This window comes from Polyodon spathula, chromosome 6, assembly GCF_017654505.1.
Source record: "Polyodon spathula isolate WHYD16114869_AA chromosome 6, ASM1765450v1, whole genome shotgun sequence".
Lineage (NCBI taxonomy): Eukaryota > Metazoa > Chordata > Actinopteri > Acipenseriformes > Polyodontidae > Polyodon > Polyodon spathula.
The window spans coordinates 8227357-8248561 of NC_054539.1; the positions used below are offsets into that span (position 1 = coordinate 8227357).

Consider the following 21205-nt stretch of genomic DNA (forward strand, 5'->3'; position numbering starts at 1 on the left):
TATTATTATTAATTTTTTTTTTTTTTTTTTTAAAAAGTGACTACAAATTCTTGTAAACCACAGTACATGCTAAAAACATGCAATACATTTGATTATGTTTATAGGTTTGTGTTTCTTCCCCCACAGAATCATGGAGATACTTGATAAGACAGCTCTAATTTGTAGGATAGGATCAGCTTGTCACTATTTACTGTTATTCATCACAGCAAAGTATCAAAAGAGCTTGACAAGCTCAAACGGCTTCCCCTTACAAGATTAACACATTTATTAAACAAAGTCAGGCTTGAATTGTTTTTTAAATGATCAATTTTTCTTGGATCATGTACTAACATTTCATAATATATTGTACTTTGTCCCCTAATATAAACTGACAGTGTCTTTCCTTTGTACGCCTCACCAAACTTTCTCCAAACGAAACGACTACCGGCATGACCAAATAGTTTGATTTTTGTTTTAATTATTCCACAAAACCTCTGAGCAGAACTCAAATCCATCATTCAAATGCTGTTTTGCAAACTATAAGCAATTGTCCTTGTGATGTTTTCCTAAGAGTGGCTTTTTCTTGACCTGTGACCATTGAGACCTTCACCATGAAATACTCAACCTCTGGTTGAAATGGAAACCCCAGTCTCACTTGCAGCCAGTTCACTTTGAATATCTTTGGCAGTCAAGTCTCGGATTGTTATTAACCTTCCTCACACTTCTTCCACTTGTTCTTGGTGAAAGTTTCTCTTTCTTTCAGACCGAGGGAGTGCTGACAGCATCACGAGTCTTGTACTTCTTGATTTGATTACTTCTTATATACGTATATATATATATATATATATATATATATATATATATATATATATATATATATATATATATATATATATATATATATATATATATATATATAAAGCTACAATTATTCTGTTATTCAGCTGCTACTGCATTTTATTTTATTTTTTTGTGGTTCATCATGTTTACAGTACTCCTGCAAGCAGTATTTGAAAAAGCAGACAGGAACTATGTTGAATGTTAAGTAGGCACCCCCCACCCCCCCCCCCCCATGAAGCCCGAGTCAATGGTTTAATAGCCTAAACAGGATCTGAACCCGTGACCTTTTTCCACAGCGTGGAGTGTTCTGCCCACCATGACATCAACACCCTCAGGTTAGGATCTGAGGTGCCGCCATCACAGCCATGGGCAGATTCTGTAGTAACCACAGAAACCAATCATAAATCTATGCACTGGCGTACAAACAGAAAAACCCCTGCCTCCCTGAGGTACAGGGATAACCGGAAAGTGATCAGGGATGGAGCAAGCTGGTGCTCCGCGTTCAGTGACCTTGAAATAGTAAGTACCACCACACAGACTTGAAAGATTGCCATTAGACAGTACAAGTATGTTGGCGTAACATCTCCTGCCATGCTGTAATAAAATACTGAATTACAGCTATCAGAATCATGACAAAGTAAATCAGCACCGACATAGAACCACTGTATGTACTACTTTAAAAATCAGTGGCATGTGTAGACTGACAGACAGGCACTGCTTATTACTGCTTATGCTGTCCATTTAAAATAGTGCTCTCTTTTTAGCACCAGCAACATTAACACAGCTCCCCCCACCCCCTTTTCTTAAGTTGAAAACCTTGGTTTTATACTTTTATTTGTGATCTACAGATAACTGAATGACAAAAGATAAAAAGCTGCTTCTGCTTTCTGGTAGCTGTTAATCACTTCATGTGCTGTACTGCAGTTCAAACTCACTCCAGTGGTGTAGCTGACACCTCAGCTTCGTATTTGAAATACTTGCATACCTACCCTGAATAAAACACACACTTGAGGAACTTTTCATCCTGCTAAAAAAAGGTGCGATGTTGCGAATAGAGTTAATAAGAGGAAAAATAAGGTGATTTTACAGCATGCGTCGTCACTCTTAAAGCCATGCGAGACATAACTTTGCGACTTTGATCCTGTATAGCCAACATTAAAAGATTACAGGACATCCAGCGAATGATTTCTGCCAAAAGTTTCCATTCCACTGATCCACTTTAACAACCCCCCCCACCCCCACCTCAACCCTCCCAATGAAAAAAAAAAAAAAATCACAAGGCTCCAAAGCCAGAGACAGCTGCAGCTTATAAGGAATGCGAGAGGCTTGTGCCAAGAGTGCAGCGAGGGAAACCATACCATATACGGGCATGGAGGCAGAATCTAATTTTTATCAATGAGACACAGGAGGGTGCAGTGTGTGTGTGCATATATGTTTGTACAGTATATGCGTGTGTAGGATGTGTACAGTATATGTTAGAATATCAATCACATTTTCGCAAGGTGGCAAGCTTTAAAAACAGAAGCAGCCTCTTTTACACAAAGAAAAGGGATGAAAAAGGCACCTGTGTTCTGGTCCCAATTCAGTCTCTGCTAAGAACGGTCAGGCTGTACTGTTAAATTAACCACTTCGTCAACGGATCCCTATTCAAGAATGAATGTGGATTTAACTAATGCAGGATGACAGATAGATACACTGAGCACGAACCATTCATTTCATACTGCAACACCAGTTTTTATCTGAAAGGAACTGGTAATGTTATGCACATTTCTTTAAAGGAATACACTGTTTTTAAAACTACAAAAACTTGCTTGGATCCATAATTTCACTTTCTGGCTGCAAAGTTATTTCTAGGTAGTTTAATACCTATTAAAATGGTTTTAATGATTTGGGAAATTCTCTTTTGCTCTTGCACAACTTTCTGAGAAAAGAATGATACAAAACAGAGCAATGGAGTAAATGCAAAGTGAATTTGCCCCCAATTAATTAAATTTTTAAATTAATTAAATTTTTTTTCATTAATTAAATGCAGTATGATTCTGCTTTGCTGATCTTGTAAATGAACACAAATTTGCAAACTTCCTTTTTCTAAAGGATATTGGTAAAACATTTTAAAGAAAAGGCAGGTTTACTTAAAAGGCTGAGCAGTTTCAAGAGCACTGGACATGCATTCGTTAACCTTAATGCACATTACATATGAACCATTTTAAGTCTACTTAATTGTATAAAGGTTCTTTTTTTTTGGCAAAACCAACCTCTGCTTCACACATGGACAACCTCCCAAAATGATTTCATTTTGACTGTTATAGTAATGCAGCAACAATAACTACCAATATGGCCAGTTATGAGATGCTTATGCTCTCTTAGCAAGGTTAAGCCATCAGCCCAGTGCTTTCGTAAAATTAGGCTCAACTCTCTATTAAATCTAGTTACATAAAGTAGCTTTTCTCATTTCAAAGAATGCTTGGGCATTACAGGGTTAATTAGAGGTACTGTTTTGCGTATTATACCTGTTTCACAGTGGGCTTCCACATGGCAGTAAGACCATCCTTGGGATAAAGTAAAAATCATGGCAATGTGCAGTCAGCAGTGAAAGCATAGGTAAGCATTGTAAACTCCAGAGAGCTACGGTCAAGCATGAGCATAGCAAACCACAGTGAACAGTGTTAAATGCACAGCAAGGGGAAAGTATGGGAAAACTGCTACATGATTACCATGCAAATGTAACATTGTAAACTTCTATAAGGGTCTGTTTAATCTTCCTAAAATGTATCAATTTTAGGAATCAACACTTTCAAATATTAGGAATGTTTGTAACCCTCACAGGAAACCCACCACCAATTTGTATAAGCTGCTGCAACATGCATTTGAAAACGAAACTGCACGTGTACAGCATTTCAATGTACTGCTTATGAAAGAGACCACAAGAAGAAATATGAAATACATGGTGCTGCGCTGTACTGCACACCAAGGTTAAAACCTATATTTGGCCTGCATATTATTGACAGTCTTTAAATACGTGTTGTTTACATCCTACATGAACATGCATGCCTTGGGTCCTGTTCTGGTGTTCAACCATGGCTGAAGGGTAATGTGTGTGAAAATAGTATCAGTGCACTACCAAAATGTTCCTTGGTTGTCTGCCTGGGAGGCCAGTTAAATCTCACAGAGGAGGCGTGGGAAGTGAACTCCATTAAAGGTCATCATCTGTTTGATCACCCAGCCAATCATTTGCCAACTGTGCAGGCAAGCACTCCAAAGGGAACGCTTTCAAGTTCAGCCTGCTAGTGATTTCATCTGCTTAATGTGAGGCATTCCACACCACCTCAAACAACCATTAATGCCAGTTGTGTTTGGTCTTGTGCAAATTCTCTAGTACACTGTGTCACGACAGAGAGTTAACGAACACCCACTGGACTTGCCATGAAGAGAGTCACTCGAGTGTTTTTGGGGGTGGGATGGGTTTGGAGCCTGAAGACATTCTAAAGCATCTAGAAAGGGAGCCAAAGGGGTCACTCCATGCAGTGCAACAGGATTTTAGCCTTCCTTCCCAATACAGACCCCCCCCAAAAAGAATTTAATTTAACATAATGTTTCTGTATCAATACTGGGGATGCTTTCTGCAAAGACTGCACAACAGCTATGCCTGTGTTCTGATTATTAGCAGGAGCAAGGGTTAGGATGAATAAGGGAATGATATTGATGATACTGCCATGTATATTAGATATGCTCTGTACGTGTGCGCTTATCTTAGTACCGTCCCTGGGTTGAAACACATGACATACAGACCATGAATATTTTTTAAATTAGACAATACACACATTTTTAATGAGGCAAAATCGAAATCCGCATTACGAATATTGAACCAGACAGTGCCCATTTAACTGAATTTCAGCTAGGAACTCTCCTCTGTACAGTACTAGTCATCACTGCATATACTGAATATAAGCTCTGCAAGAACCAAGCAAGTAAGCAATCCGTTATCTCCTCGTGGATGAGCCTCTTAGAACAGGCCATTATTGAAAATGGATTTGAACTCATACTTCAGGAAATGACTAATTGTTTCTCCCAACTTGGCAGGTTTACAACTGTAGGTGGTGGAGCATTTTGTTGTCACCAAGACTGAGGTGATTCATCGATGAATCGATGCATTCTACCGTTTGACAACTATCGATAGTCAAGCCTGTACGTCGTTTTTGTGTAAAGGGTTTAACAAAGGAACGTTTTTATTTTGTATTAATTTGGAATCGACAATATTTTGCATTAAGAGCAGAGCTTCTCTGCTCCCCTCAGGTCTGACTCACTGAATCTGCATGCGATCTCCCCTCTGCCCCGCCCCCTGGGAGTGTTTGCTGATGGGGTTGGATCGGTGCACGAGTCTTCAAAGTAATCAATTACAAATACTTAAAATCGACCGAGGTACAAACACAATGCCTTCCGATGTTTGGCAATTATTTTCTAGACAGACGGCAAGAGAGTAAAGAAAGTAATGTTTGCTATACTCCGGTAACACAATGAATCTGCATTCATTGTACTGTATTTACAGTATAATCGTAAATCTCGAAAAACTACTCGCTTCTAAATCTTTTGTAGTCATTTTTGTATTACTTTAGTATAAATACATGTTAATTTGGATTCATATGTTGTTTTTTTCTGACTATGTGAACAAAAAGACACACATTTGCCCGTTTTCCCATTGGAAATAGTGATATTTTGAAATATCACCGTCCTGGTCACAAAAGCAAAGTTTGTGGGGAATAATAGCCATTTTCTATACTTTTGGAGGCATAAGCAATTAGGAAATAACACTTACTACCCAGGAACAAAAATTGTGTTACATAGTGTTATAAGCAACTGCCAGTCATCGCTTAAATTAAAACAAAAATGTTCCTTAACACAAAATTCAAATATAAGCCATGGACAACATTATTGTTACTAAAGTGCTGTGGACAGTGATAACTTTTTTAATTGATTATTGATTATTTGTTACTCTGACCTTGTTGTGGATTTAAAACAACTTTTTTTCGGGTACGGTACAAACTAATAAAAAATGTAAAAAAAATAACAACATTTTGTAATTACGATATACATAAACAGATGTATTCAATTTAATATGCATAATACTGTTTAAAACGTCACTAGCAATGTTACACAGTAATCCAGAGCTCCACAAGTATTACAGCGTTTATTTCTTACCCTTTCATAACGTCGATAAATCAATGCATTTGCTTTTTTAGAAAACAATATAAAATCGATAGTGAAAATTAGGCATCGCTCCAGCCTTAATTATCACAATCCAAAGCCAAGGAATTTCTCGCTCAGCAAACGTCGAGACTGGATGAAATGCTAGGTGAATTTCTGTGACACGAAGAGCCACCCGGAACGAGCAGGTTGTGCTGGCCTACCTTGGTCTCTCCAATGCTCTCTGACTCGGACACCTGGTAGGTGAGGTCTGTCTCCTCGAAGCCAGTGGCGCTCATTCTCTGGTCTGTGCTGGGGTCGGAGCGGGGAGGCGAGTCGGGGGAGTTAAGGCAGGTCTGGATCAGTGCCTTGCCTGTCTCGCTGGTGATCATGGGCTGAAGCTTGCGAGTCGCGAATGTGTATACGTGGCCCGTCTCACTTGCCACCAGCAGCAACACCTGTGTGCCCGTCAGCGTTGACAGCTCGTACGCCTGTGAGGGACAAAGACATCAATCCATCAGTCTCTACAGGGTAAGAGAGTTGTAGGACTGTTAGGGTTATTTTTACTCTTTATGGGAGAGGGTGTAAATCAGACACATGATTTGAATAAAAATCAAAAGCAAGCGCAATCCGGAAACAACTGTGTGCCAGGAAGGGACAAGCAATAACTCATGAGTTTCATTCACAAATCTCTCTATACTGTCTATAGTACCTTTACATGTTTACATGCATGTGCATGTCAAACAAAAGGCATTTCTGAACAGACATATGCACATAAATAAAAGTAGTGCTGGGACGAACACAGGATTTTCCTGTTTGGATATTCACTCAATTTAAAACATGAGTTCGGATATTCATTTGTCTTCTACAAGTAATGAACGGCATTATATTGCTCAGAACGCAGGCAGAGACAGTATAGCAGCAAGTTGGGCTCTGTTTAAGCAAGGCATTTTGGAATGACGTGCTTGCCTTTGTGTCCCATGAGATTCTGACTTGCTCTAAAACAGCACAAAGCTTTTTTTAACCCAGATTAAACTGTCCCACAACTTCTGGTGAGGCGGTAAACAAGTGAAGGCATTTTTGTCATTTCTAGCGAAATTGAACACCTGATTTTTGTATCAGAATACATGTCAAAAAAATTGTCGTTAAGTAACACGTTCTGCACTCCCTGTCTCAGAACACATTTCACTTGGTTTACTCTTCATGAAAGATGTTATGATTGGGGGTTTAATGTACGAATGGCATGCATACTGCATACACAGCAAACCAATTTAAAATAAAACATTTTTAAAAATAGACTACACGTCTACGCAGTCGTAACTTTGACTTATCCATATAGACACTGTACTGCTGAGCTATAGACTACATATAAAACTGGATGAAATGCAGGAATCAGAATGTATCGTATACGCCGTCTGTGTAGTGTTATGGTTGAGCCTTATCATCATGTGACACTAATTTGATTGGCTGGTATTGAAAATGTTGCCCTTGTGTTGCCTGAAAAATAGAACATCATCCTAAGTGGTCTCACCAGGGTGGTCACTCTAGGAGAAAAGCTGGCAACATCTGTCGCCCCCTTGTTGCCATTGACAAAAGTCGCCCGTGTGACGAGGCCTTTACGTGACTGCATAATATTTTATACGATCAAGCTTTACTGAGCTAACACAAAAGTTTTTGGTCGATGGAGCACACAGTTAAAACGAGCAAAGTTGCGAATCTGTGCATTACAGGGGCTAAATAATGCCTGAACCCCCTGGAATAGGACCAGTTAAGTGCTCCATCTGGGCATTGATTAATAAGTCTCAATGCCCTGTATGCAATATAGAACCAAGTACAGCAGTTTGGGGGTGGACAGGATTACCACACACTCTGCTGCTGCTATAGTACCGACATTTTATTATGGATCAGAACCAAGCAGAGGGGGTGGGGTGGACAGGATTACCACACACTCTGCTGCTGCTATAGTACTGACATTTTAGATGTTCTGGGCTATCTTCAACGTCAAGCTGAAATACAAAATTAGGACTTAGTTGAATCAAAACTCTGATGTCTTGCTGACAAATTAAACACTGAAAGCGCCAATTTGTTATGTATCGGTGATGGAAATATGACTCCAATTACACAGCCATTCCAGGTTACTGGTTTTATTTTGTATTTATTTTTTACACATCTGAGCTTTTACAGTCACCTCTGAACCAGCTGGCTAATAAATCTCTTAAAATGAAAACAGACCAAACTGTTCTACAGTGGACATGATTTAACAGAACAGAACTTGAGGCCAAAACACAAATGTCCTTTTTTTATAAGTCCATTTATGGTCATAAAAAAGGGGCAACGAGCTTAATAAAAACTGCAGTGCTACATCATAATAAAAGTTATTAAAACATACGCTTCACAGTCTACAGAAAAATGAGAGAAAGAGAGAGACACACACACAAGCTGAAAACACAAAGACTATCATTTGTATTGCTGCACACAGGAGTTCTCTTCTGTCATCCCTGCAGCCTGAGGGTATAACCATGGAAATCCCGGTCACTGTTCACCAGTGCCCAGCAGCTCCTATACACATGCTTGACCTAAATCCCACTGATTTGGTGTCAAAACATGACCGTAGCAGATACTGTACTGCGGACTGTCCTGAAATCCACACGCACTGTATATGCATTAACCCTGTACTAGAATGTGTGTGGGTCATCTTGACAGGCAACAAAATCTACTCACTAAAAAGCTATTGTTTATTTATTCAGTCGTGAGGCAGTTCACCAAATGGTTCAAGTATCTTTGTAGTGCTTTTGGTCATGAAATACACTACAAAGCGACATACAATGAATCTCCTCAGCCCTACTTGCACCGTGGAGACTAGGCTTTTCAATCTTACAGAATACACGTCAGGGATTCCATTTGCATAACAGATTAGCTGGCCTAGTGAGAGGTTGCTCGTTAGTCGTATCTATCGTTTAGTTCCAGCCCTGCATACCACACATGTTGTTTATTACACTAGTAAATGCGTTTTTTTTTTTTTAATAAAAAAAATCCTGGGTGCATAATGTAAACATATGAAATGCATTGTTGTTCATGCATTTTACCTAGGTGTGCAGTATGTCAATGTCAAGATTCACCCAGTTTGACCACATCAATAAGTTATGTTAAGAAGTCCCAGAAATTAGAATTAGCCCTATATAAAAGTTTACAACGATACTTTTACCCTGGTTTGCCATGTTCATTAGTATGCTTTACTGTAACATACGTTGCTATTCTGAACAATGTTTACCTGTGCTTTCACTATGGTAAATATTTATAAGGGTGGGTCTCCAGAGGTCGCGTTAAATGCAATCCAATAAATCCAATCCAATAAATCCATTGGACGGAAAATTATTTTGTCGTGCGTTCACGGGACGCAGACATCCATATTTGTGGTAATTTATTACACTGCAGCAAAAATGATTACAGTACCCTCCAGTCCTGTAGGTGGCAGCAATAAGCCTCATACTTGGCTTAAGCAGCAATTAGCAGGAAGGATATTTACCTTTAGTCGTTTCTGGCGCCAAACCAGTGTCCACGACAATATGGCGAAGCAGTCAGCTTCTGGGGATTCTCGTGAAGATCAGCCATCTACTTCTGACTGTAGGAGAACTACACTGACCGAAGCAGCAGTAGTAATGCAGAGAAATGCAAACGAAAAACACGTTCTTATCATTTGAATGGGAGATTAAGCAAGTACCTGTGGCTTTTTTATCGAGACAGCAAGACGTACTGTAGTGTGTGTGAAAAAGCATATATAGGCAGACGTACAGATGTTCAAGAATCTTTCCTTAAGACACAGCAATGCTGTTGCTGTTAGTGGAATGCAGGAAAATATTAAAACACACTAGATGAAGGCAACAAACAGTGCTTAGAATCCCGTCTCGTTGTCATGGGAACGGTCTACTGTTAGGATACTAGCATAAAGAAAAAGTGTGTCTGTGTTCATATGTGTATCTGTACACAGACAGAGATTGTTTAAACCAAGATAAACCATGGAGGTTATTAACCTTTGTGTCAAGAAGTCATCCTTTAGTATCGGATGGATGAGATGCACAATTTGGGGCATGTGCGTTTCAGGAACGCATGAACAGAAAAGCCAGCACAACCTGTGGGTCTGCTTATAAAAGGATACAAAACACTGAGGTACTGTGTACTACATACTGCAGGGATAGCAATAAGACTTCTAATGCATAGCCGTTTCACCTATTCCAGGTTTTACTACGTGCTTGATGAGCCACAGTGTATTGAGATCAAGCAATTGGGAGTCTTATTTCCATACCTGATACTGTAAAAGGAAAGGTACCTTTCTCAGATTCATTTAGCTTCTGAACCCGCCTCAGTATTTGGCAGAATGACACATGACAAATACTGGCTTTCCAGCAGAACTGTGCCCCAGGAACTGCAGATACGTTTTCAATTAGGAGGGTAATTACCTTGCAGGTCATGTGGCAATGACGTCAAGCCACAGCTCCAAGGTATTCTAATCATCTTAAAAGGGTACAGAAGGACCTTTTTATTTTAGTGTTGCGTGTTCCCATGTGTTGCTACAACTGTTTAAGTAAGGTGTGTGTGTTTTAATTTTTAATTTTTATTTAATGTTTTAACATTGACCACTTTTTTAAACTTCATTCCCTGCCTCAAGATGGCTTCACATATACATGCATGGACCTCTCAGAACTACATTTCCCATCATCCTCCTGCTCACTGGTAAATCCATCTCAAATTACATGCGAGCAGGAGGATGATGGGAAATGTCGCCCCGAGAGGTCAATGCAGGTCCATGTAAACAGTTGTAGCAAAACATGGGAACATGTAACACAATAAAATAAAAAGGTCCTTACGTACCCTTTAAATGCATCATCTTTGTGAAAAACCTAAATTAGCCACGTGCAATACGCGAACCACAACGTTCATACAGCCGATTTATTAAAGCACAAGGAATGTGATAAAAAAAAATTTTAAAAAAGGGGCCACAGAAGGGGCCACACAAAACCCATGAAGCCTTTTAGTGGAAATTTATAAGTTAAAACCTCATCACCCAACACAGCCAAGTTAGAATGAACATATTTGGGATGTTTCAGTTTAAATGCGTTTGCCTCTTTTTAACTGCGCTTTAATTTCTCCATCAGTAGTAGCGTTCCTCTTGCAATTACAGTCAGCGATTCTTGTTTTTCATACAATGTTCGGGACGTTTGACCTGGGTGACCATCAGTCTTACTCAGACCCACCTAAAGACACATTCCAATCAACAATGGTCTTCTTGTTGCAGTCAAACAAGCAGGCCAGAGAAGTGAGTGAGCAGCTGATACAACATGAGCACACACACCCAAGTGACAAGGAACACAAATTCCAGCAACAGGCCCAGAAGATCACTTTAAAATCAAGGTGTGTGTGCATCTGTGTGTATATGGGGTGAGCTTAAACCAGCAACCCTGTGGTTAACCAAACCAGCCAACCACAGAGCAGTTCCAATAGCTCAGTGGTGTGAGCTGGAAGAATGTGATCCCAGAGGCTCTCCCAACAGCATGAATTGGTATTGAGATGATCTGCCATGCTAGCATGGTGGGTGTTAAGTTATTCTTAGCCTGTATTTGCCTTACATAAAGTCCCAACTTTACCATGGCAAAATGAAACTTACACAGATACACACACACACACACAAACAAAAATGTAAGATTAGATTCGACAGACAGCTCAGAGCCTTCCCATAGAAGCTGTGCTCAATCCGACTGACCACAGCTCCCAAGAGACAGAAAAGGAAGAGGTTTGCTGGAAACGTGACGCTCTAGCAGAGGCACAGCAGAGTTACTGTCCTCCCCTCCCTGGGTCCCCCCTTTAACCTTTGTTTACAACAAAACCGGAAGCTCTGCTTTCACTCACTCCAAATAAACATGCTCACAACAGAGCCCCACCCAGCACAACCTCTCGAACGCTTCACTCACACACAAAAAAAAACCTATACAATAGTCTAGTTACAGTATACAAATGTTTTACAACAAAGATATTGAAAAAAAAAAAAAAAAGTCACTAAAGTTTAATTTTTAAGGATGAAGGGTGTGAAAATGAGTTTCAGGTATAAAATCCACACTGGCCAAGAACTTCTTCAGGCACAACGCACTTGCAGTTAAAAAATGCTGTCATTGTGACCATTAGACTTAGCCACTCAGTCCCACAGCTGTAATGGGGCAGACACAGACAGCAGTAGAGAAACCGTCAAGCAGGTTACAGTAAATGGCTCCTAAAAGGAAAGTGTCAATTTGATCAACCTATACCCTGTCCGGATAAGCCACAGTTGGATATTTTTAAAGAATTGTATGAACCACCCTAAAATAGTGGATTCCCTGTTACAGCTCTAAAATAATTCAGCTGTGCCTAATCCCGACAGGGTGTACTGTAGGTTACACAAACCGCTCTGTAAACCTTAGCAGCAGTGCCACTGTGAAGAGAGCAAGACCAGAGCAGCAGAGTGTCCAAAGCGAATGCTTTGATATATACTGCCTAACAATTGTGCCATAATTTAGGGAAGGAGTTATTAATTTATTAATATACATTCAAATGTATTTTTCAACATTTCAGAGGGGTCAATTACCCACCCTTTTAGCAATGAAGGCCGTAAAGTACAGTAATGTTAAAACAGTAGTCATGTAAATCTCGCTTTGATGTGCGTTTTAAGTACAGCTGAGCCAACCCTATGAAAGGTATACCACACTATTTTTACATTTTTCCCCATGGTTATACTATGCATTTACCAGTTTATCCTGGTTTGCCATGTTTATGATTTACCATACCTCGCTATTCTTTTCAATAATTACCTATGCTATGTTTTGTTGCTGAAATGACTCAATAAAACAAAAAACTGTATTAAACTACAGTACACAGTATAAGAACATGGCAGAAAACAATGAGCGACAGATTTACGGACTAGGAGTATGTAGTAATTATTAGATTGAAAATACCTTCATTTAGACATGCTCCTTAATTCCAGTCATTAATAAACCCCTGCTTTGGCTAGATTCCAGTACCAGGTAGAGGGCCATACATGTGTACATATATCTTAACCCAGACAGCTGCTTAAAATATGTGCCTCTGCCTACTTTAATAATGAATTAATGTATGGCAGTGGTACAGTGAGTAAGGGGGCCTGCCAAGCTGGTATTTTAGAACTACATGTATTGCATTGTTGTCAAGCACTGTTAAACTGCAACGCAGCTTTAACCCTTTGCGGTCCTATGTCGGACCAGGTCCGACATTACAATTTTCCTTTTCCAGTCCGATGTTGGACCCTGTCCGACATCAAAAAGACGTAAAGCACAAGTCTCTAGTCGTTTTTTCTCAGGAAAAAGCCGAGAAAACCTTTCAATGGCAGAGTGAGACCCATAGGAGCTGGGAAAAAAAAAAGAAAGAGGCGTATCCGATAGCCCCATGCACCACAGAGACAACACAAACACAAACAAAGGAGATAGCTGCTTCCACATCCAGAGCTCAAAGAATATCAGACATTTGGAGAGCTTTCCGAGATGTTATTGTAATAAAAATAATGACTTGGATGACATTATTGAGGAGTTTGATGATAAAACGAGTGATCAGGAGATGATTTATCAGTATGCACTGCTATGAAGAGATAGGTGATAAATACAACGAACAAGGAGTGGGGCATGGCTGGAGATGCAGTACTGAGTGTCCTGTTGATATGCAATGCCTTTTAAACCGGTTTTACTATGAATAAAATTACTTTTAAACAGCGCATGTAAAATAAACAGTGCATGTGAAAATATATTGGACCTGACGCATCTGACAGGCGCTGAATAAATGGACCCCAAAGGGTTAAGCAACTAACACAGGGTTCATACACTTTGACAACATCAAAATTCCATACCTTTTCCAGACTTCTATTTGTTTTTCCCAGACTTATCCACATAGCCGGGCAGCCGAACAGCATTATAGCTTTTTGATCCAGAGCAGAAGTTGCTCCTGGTTTTCTAAAAGTATTTGTCAGAATCTGACAGTGCATTATTTACAAAACATTGTATACTGCAAGTATACTTGTGCCAAAATAGGACAGTGTAATGGTACCAATAGATTTGTAGCGATCTCGGTTAATGCAAGCAGGCGCAACACACAGGGCGAAGCAATCCACACACAAGGGGAGGGCAGCGTGAAGAATAGTGCCGATACTGCTGTACAAAGGAGCTGGCTCATTTGCGAGGACCATATATCAGGCTTATGTCACTGTGTGTGATTACGTCACCTACCAGCCTTGTTGCTGCCCTTCCCGTGCACGACACAGTATACTAAAACTAATCAATTTCGGCATAAGTATACTTGCAGTATATTACTATTTTGTAAGGGATGACTTCTTTATACCCTCTGTTAAATGCTAAACACTATGGGAGGTAAAAAATGAAATAACAAATGTGCACTCATTATATATTAAAATGTGCAAGTGTCATATATTAAAAACACACAAGTCAAATAGTAAATACAGTACACCCTCGCTATAACAACCCGGTTTGAGTCCAAAGCCTTTTGTTCGCTACAGTAAAAGAACAAACCAAAGCGAACAATAGAAGCTGCTGGAGTAAGTTAAGGAAGCCACCTTGGATAAAGGCATTCGCTAAACTATTAATAACATTAGTACTGTTCTTATTCTTTGATTCTTTATTATTACAACATTTGTTACTACCTCTAACAATAATAACTGTGTGAATAAAAGTAGAATTACAGGTACAGTCCTTATTTGTGGCATGCTGCATCCAGTACTCTGGCTATATCTTATTCCTGAATACAGTACAACCCCCCCCCCCCTCCCTTATGGTTATGGTGGTTACGAACCAACATCAGCAGCAGTTTGTTTATTTAATTTTTTTTAAATCAGTATTTAAATTGTATAATGAAGGCCTATCGCAAGGATGTAAATACTACATCGTTTGGACAAGCACCATAAAATTACCGGTACACTTTATTAATCACATTAAAGAAATTTAAAAAGCAACGCTAACATGCTACATTTATACACACCATAGGGGCCACAGAAAGCTTTTTTTTTTTGTCAGTGATAGTAACTATCGTATTTGATTTTTTTTTTGACCTGGGTTGGGGAAATAACGTTAACAATTTAATAAAGGTAACAACAACATAACAAAATGTGAATCTTGGTGAGCAGTCCTGTAGCTTGTAATTCCAGTCTAACTTAGTTTAAAAAAATCACAGCCTTCAATATAAATGTATATACTTTGGCCATCGTAGTGTCCATTTTACCCTTCATTTCACTGGAGGAGAAAGAGTCATGTGACATATACCAGTGCGCTGACTGGATAGGATTGCTCGAGTTGTCACAGGTGTTACATGTGGCAATGGGATTTGGTTGCAAGCACTGTGACTGTTGCTGTTTGAGCTGCTGACCTCCTTTCGAGATCAATTATTACTAATAAAAAATAACTGCAAAATTATTTTCATTCTCCTGTGATGCTAGTAATATTCCAGACTTTTTCAAGACTTTCATAACGGAGACATGGTTTTTCAAGCATTTTCAAGACCTGGAAATCAGTCTGGCATTTTTCCATACTTTTTCCAGACTAGCGTATGAACCCTGTAATACAGCAGGGGCGGAAATAAGATTCCTATTGCATAGCAGTTTCACCCATTCCAGGTTTTAATACAAGCTTGATTAGCCTCAGTGTACAGCTAACAAGCTCAGGTGTGTCTCATAGTAAAACCAGGAAGGATCAAACCATTATGCAATGGGAGACTTACTTCCATCCCTGTACTGTACACATTTTCAGCGTGGGTTATGCTTGTAGACAGTTTCACAGATGGGAAGAATGAAGTGGCATGAGTTGTGAAAACCTGAACGCTTACCCAGAGCCAAGCTGGGATTGTAACCCAGGATCTGCAGGCACTTAACCCTTTGCTCCAGTTCAACCACAATACTTGCCTTCCTGACTTTATCAACGGCATACTGTACCACTGAAATCGGCCGATTACAGTAGCTTATGGGGAAAAAAGAAAAAAGTTATCTTAATATCTTTTTATATTCCAATTTGTTAGTGACCTATATATAAAAAAATAAATAAAATAAAAAAAATAAATAATATATATATACACACACACACACACACACACACACAAATCCTGAAGTACTGCAGGCCAGGCCTTTTACTCCAGTGTGCAATTAGTCATGATCAGAGCACTCGCCTGTAATTTAATAAAACAACTCAGACAGACACTATATTCAGGAATGGAAAGAAGGCTCCCATTGCACAGCAGTTTGATCCATTCCTGGTTTTACTAGGCGTTTAGTAAGACACCCCTGAGCGTGTTACCGTAGTAAAATGGGTGAAACAGCGGTGCACCAGGAGTCTTATTTCCATCTCCGGTATTGTTAATGCCAGTTTCATTCTTCATTATTAAAACTGAGCACCACAGTATTAACAAACCAACAAATAACAATAGTGCCAAGCTTGTTCAGGGGCTGTCTTTGGGTAGCTAACTTGTGCAGAAAACAGGCACCAACATTTACAGATCAAGACTGTGCATGACTAATGAGAACTGATCATTCGTATTAAAATAATAAAGTCAAATAAACCACCCAGGTCTGCAAAACACTGGCTGCTTTCTCTCCAGACAGCAGAACGTGTGCTTAATGTTTACCTGACTATTTCTACAGTATAACAGATGATATGAAACTGACTCCTTAGGGCTGTTCTGCTCTGATGCATTCACTATGAACATCCAGTGACAAACACAGAACCTGTATCTCATTTCACAAGCCATACTTCTCTGTAAACATAAGACAAATGGAGGCTTTCAAAGTACCAACTAAACATGTATGGGTGATTGGCACTGGCTGTTCATTTAAAAATAATAATTTAAGAAACTTTGGAACAGACAAGGTTTGTAAGTCATGTTTACAAGGTAACTGGCAACAAGCAAATTATACATCAAGGTAGTATTGCAACAGACCGATCCTGTGCTAATCATTCCTTTTGCCAAACTCAACTTCAAATCATTATACAAAGCAATTTAAAACAACCCAAATCCTTCAATATCATCTTCAATCACATTTGGGTAAAAGTTTTATTTAGACCCATAAAATTCTTTCAAAAACCACGAACAGCAGAGTCACCATTCAGCTTAACTATCCCACACTATTGTCCTTTGAAAAGGGGAATTACAAGGGCTGCTGGGCTAAAGAAAAATCCCTATTTGTTCTTCTGTATATTATTTGTTTAGACTTCTATTTTTGCTTTGACTGCGGTAAATTAAACTTGAAACTCTCTGTGCTGCACAAGTGTCCTTATACCTGCTGCACCAGGAGTGAAGCCACAGTTCTACGAAACAAATAAACTTCACTCAATCCAAACTGAAAAAGGGGCAACAGGAGATGGAAATAAGACTGCACAGCAGTTTCACCCATTCCAGGTTTTACTACGAGCTTCATTAGCCACAGTGTATCAGTAAGTTCAGGTGTGTCTTACTAGACCCATAGAAAAACCAGGCATGGATCATACTGTAATGCAATGGCAGTCTTACTTCCATCCCTGGTCAATTAAACTGAAAATGTCAACTTGGAAAAAAGTGCAAATAAGAGGTGAGAAAATGTCTTTCCTAAAGCCAGGATAATTATTAGAGACTTTAAAGAAAAAGCTATTTTTTTTTGTTTTTAAGCAGTCTACTAAGGGATACTGTAATGATTTTAAAGTGAAAAAGTAAAGTGAAAGACTGGTCCTTAGGGACAAAGCAAGGTTCATAAGAGTCCATTCTTTGGTGAGAACAATCAGTTCCTCAAAGAATGGCAGGTAGGAAGTCTTCTAGCCTTGGGGCCAAAATGCTTTAGGAGGAGATGTGATTCGACAAATATTACGTTTTCAATGAGGCACACAGTCCAGAACCAAGCAGTAGGAGGGATTTTAGCTGCATTTGCAGCTGGGAAAAGGTAGATTACAGTTCCATCAGCCTCAACAGGCAATCCAGCACTTGCAGGATGTGTTGTAAAACATCTGAAGCAGAAACAGTAAGGCAGTTATGTTTAGAAGCAGTCAACATTAAACCGAAGTTCATGGCAAGAACACTTTAGCATAAGAGCTGCATCATGTCCGGAGTTCTCCAAATAAACTTGGTGTGCTAATGAAGCTCCAGCACTCACTTTCTACTGAAAGCTTTGTGAACTTACTGTAACTGGGAAACAGCAGGCTCAGACAGAATGCGTCTGGTAGCGAAGGATAATCTCAGGAGATCATAACACATACAGGTACAAACTACAAAGAATCTCAAGTCAGTCAGTCAGAGGCAATTGTTTTGAAACTCTCCATCAGTGCAGAGTTTAAACTAAAATGCTTACCAGCTTGACTTCATTCATTGTCTACACAACAGTAGTGGCAGTACGGTACTGATGCTACTAAACCGTGCCTTTTAAAAATCGCACAGGTTCATATTGTACTGGGTTACGGTTTACAGATAAAAACTGACTTATATACAGCTATGGCCAAAAGTTTTGCATCACCAACAATTTTAGGATTGAGACATAATAAAATAAAAAAATTATTAATATATATAGATATATACTATATATAATATTATATAATCTGATATATATATATATACTATATATATATATATATAATCAGAAGCCCTGAAAAGCATATACTAAACATTACTGCAAGCACAGTCCCCTATGGAGGGGCGCATGTGATCACCAACGCTTTGTGTGCAGGACATAGTGTCCTTTTCAAATGAAGACACATTTAGCTGGATAGGTGTGCAAGCAGGACGGCTACTGGAGTTCTAACTGAAGGGTCAGTCCTTCTGTCTCTGTCCAGCTTATGAACGCTTGGGGGGAGAACATGCAGGCAGACTAGCATTACAGGAGAGATCATTCAGAAACTTTAGCGAAAAAATATACATCGATCATATGGAAAAGTTCAACTTCACGTTGAAAAGGGGCTGTGAACATGACTCAATAAATTATATATAACATTAGGTACTAATAGCTGAACAAAATAAATAAACAACATGTAGCCTATGTCACAATGGTTTTATATGAGACTGAAAAATGGTAAACACTACGCAGTTTAGTTAAATTATAATATCACTGAAGAAACGTAGCTAAAATTTGGAAACGTACTTTATTTATTTTTGCTTTTCTGTATGTGTAGTTATATTTCAACAGTTCCCAAAAACTTAAAGTCCACTAATGTAACTAAACTATATACACGGGATTTACTTTAAACATGCATTTTAAGAAAGTGCATTACTAGCTTCCCCTGTTGCTGTGTAAGTTACTGCATTTTCAAAACTTAGCTCAGTCTAAGGCCCAGGAAGGGGCCACTGCATCAACTTTCAACTTCTCTCTCGGCGCTTCAGGTAGTGTGAACTCTTACCTTTTTCATGATGCCAGTCTTCCTTTTGCTGAAAGTCGTGTATCGCCTCAGTTTGTTGTCGATAAACTCCATTTTAATCTTGACTCTCCCTCGCGTCTTTTTGCCAGGTTTTGCCCCAGCCACCCCACCTGACACCCCGCCGTAGCCTCCCGTTGGCGTCCCGGCTCCTTGCCCAATTACTCCAGTTTCCATCTCAGCTCTCTCCCGCTTTACCCCTCTGCTGATGGACCCCTGACCCAACACTGCCAGGTCATCGTCATCAACAGAGTCCGAATCAGCCTCCGAGCCGCTGAACACCATAGCTGAGGTTTCCCGGTCGGGGTCAAACCTACTTACCCCTTGCCCCCCAATTACTGACCCCATGCTCCCGAGCACCCCCGCTCCTGCTCCTTGCAATCCCGCCAGTCCTGCCCCGTTCCCGGGCCGTTGCCCTCCGCGAGAGCCCCCTGCTGCCCCGTTACCCCCCAACATCACTGCCCCGTTGCCTGATCGCACAACCCCGCCGCTGATGCTAGTAGTACTAACTCCGACTAACCCTGCTTTTGCCAAGCTAGTAGCAACCCCGCTCCCAATCACCCTTAACCCGCGACCCGCGTTACCCTTGCCCGATCCTGACCTGTTCGCTGCTGGTGCCGACCCAGTCTGGCTAGGTAGCATTCTGTGTTACACAGCTGTACTATCTGTCTTCAAAACCACAACGCTACTGGTGTGTGCTTAACTACAGCAAAGCCCACACGCCAACCAGCAAGGAGGTAAATAAACAGACACGACACGGAGAGTGGAAAAAAAAAAATATTCAGTGCCCCTTATAAGTGGTGTGAGTAAGTTTCAGAAGTGATGCTGCATCATTAGACCCTTCACCCCTGCTCAAAGACTCGCTTTCCCAAGCGCTACCTCCTCTAGCTCCAAACGCCGGAGCATTATCTCTAAAAGGAAAACGCGAATCACGCCCCAAATCCTTCCGCTCCCCAATGTAGTCCCACCTTGAAACATTGCAAACGCCCAGAATTTTCGAGTAAAGTTCAACGCGGCCATCATAAATCTTTTTTTTTAGAAAATGTATCTACATTACTGTGGTTTAATATCGGTCCAAACTCACATTTTGCTTCTTTTAACTACCTGTGCGCGGATGGACACGCAAGATCCGAAACTACTTTCCTCCATATAAAGATATACGATGTTTCCTTTTATGGTGTTGGATCTCCTTATTTGGTGAGTCCACCGCACCGCACAGTGACTGGTCAGAGAGTGCTCGACATGGGCTCTGATTGGACGGGAATGCTGTTCATTAGAATAAATACCAAGGTGGTTGCGCTCATCAAACGTCATTCAGTGGAAGAGGCTGCTGGTCGTGGTTAAAGACATAGTTACTGAAAAAGTTAGCGCTCGCAGTATGTGCTGTGCAGCTTGGTTACTCGTACTAGTCACTGACGAGACTTACCAAAAGACATTCTGTGCCCAATAATTTAAAAATAAGAGTAAAATAACTTACCATAACTGAATTACATCTTTAAACATAGTTAAAGATAAGAAGTTTTCGTGAGGTCATTTCAGTGCATTTGAGGCGGGGTTTTTTGGGGCACAGCCCAGAACCTCTGCTGGGCGTGCAGAGTCATATTCCCGGTACCTCTAGTTAAAAATCTCATAAAACCCTTTCTAAATTCTCAACACAGTTGTATGAAGTCTGAGTTCTTGCGTGCGCGCTAAAGAGAGACAGTCCGCTGCCACGTTTGTAGCCAACTTTCAATTACTTCACGATTTCAGTTCGAGTGCCTTTAAGTAAGATGACACTGGCTGCAACT

The 21205-nt window shown here is 40.0% G+C and overlaps 1 protein-coding gene across 3 annotated transcripts in view; it reads right to left on the bottom strand.

Annotated features, from left to right (window-relative positions):
* srfb (serum response factor b) overlaps window positions 1-20316 on the bottom strand; it is a 40223-nt gene extending 19907 nt beyond the window's left edge. For all 3 annotated transcript variants that reach the window (XM_041251952.1, XM_041251951.1, XM_041251953.1), the window contains exons 1-2: window positions 19404-20316; window positions 6225-6491 (exon numbers count right to left, since the gene is read on the bottom strand). In XM_041251952.1, coding sequence (XP_041107886.1) covers window positions 6225-6491; window positions 19404-20060 — 924 coding nt within the window. In that variant the 5' untranslated portion in view covers window positions 20061-20316. The remainder of the gene's footprint in view (window positions 1-6224; window positions 6492-19403) is intronic.
* Between the last annotated feature and the right edge of the window lie 889 nt (window positions 20317-21205).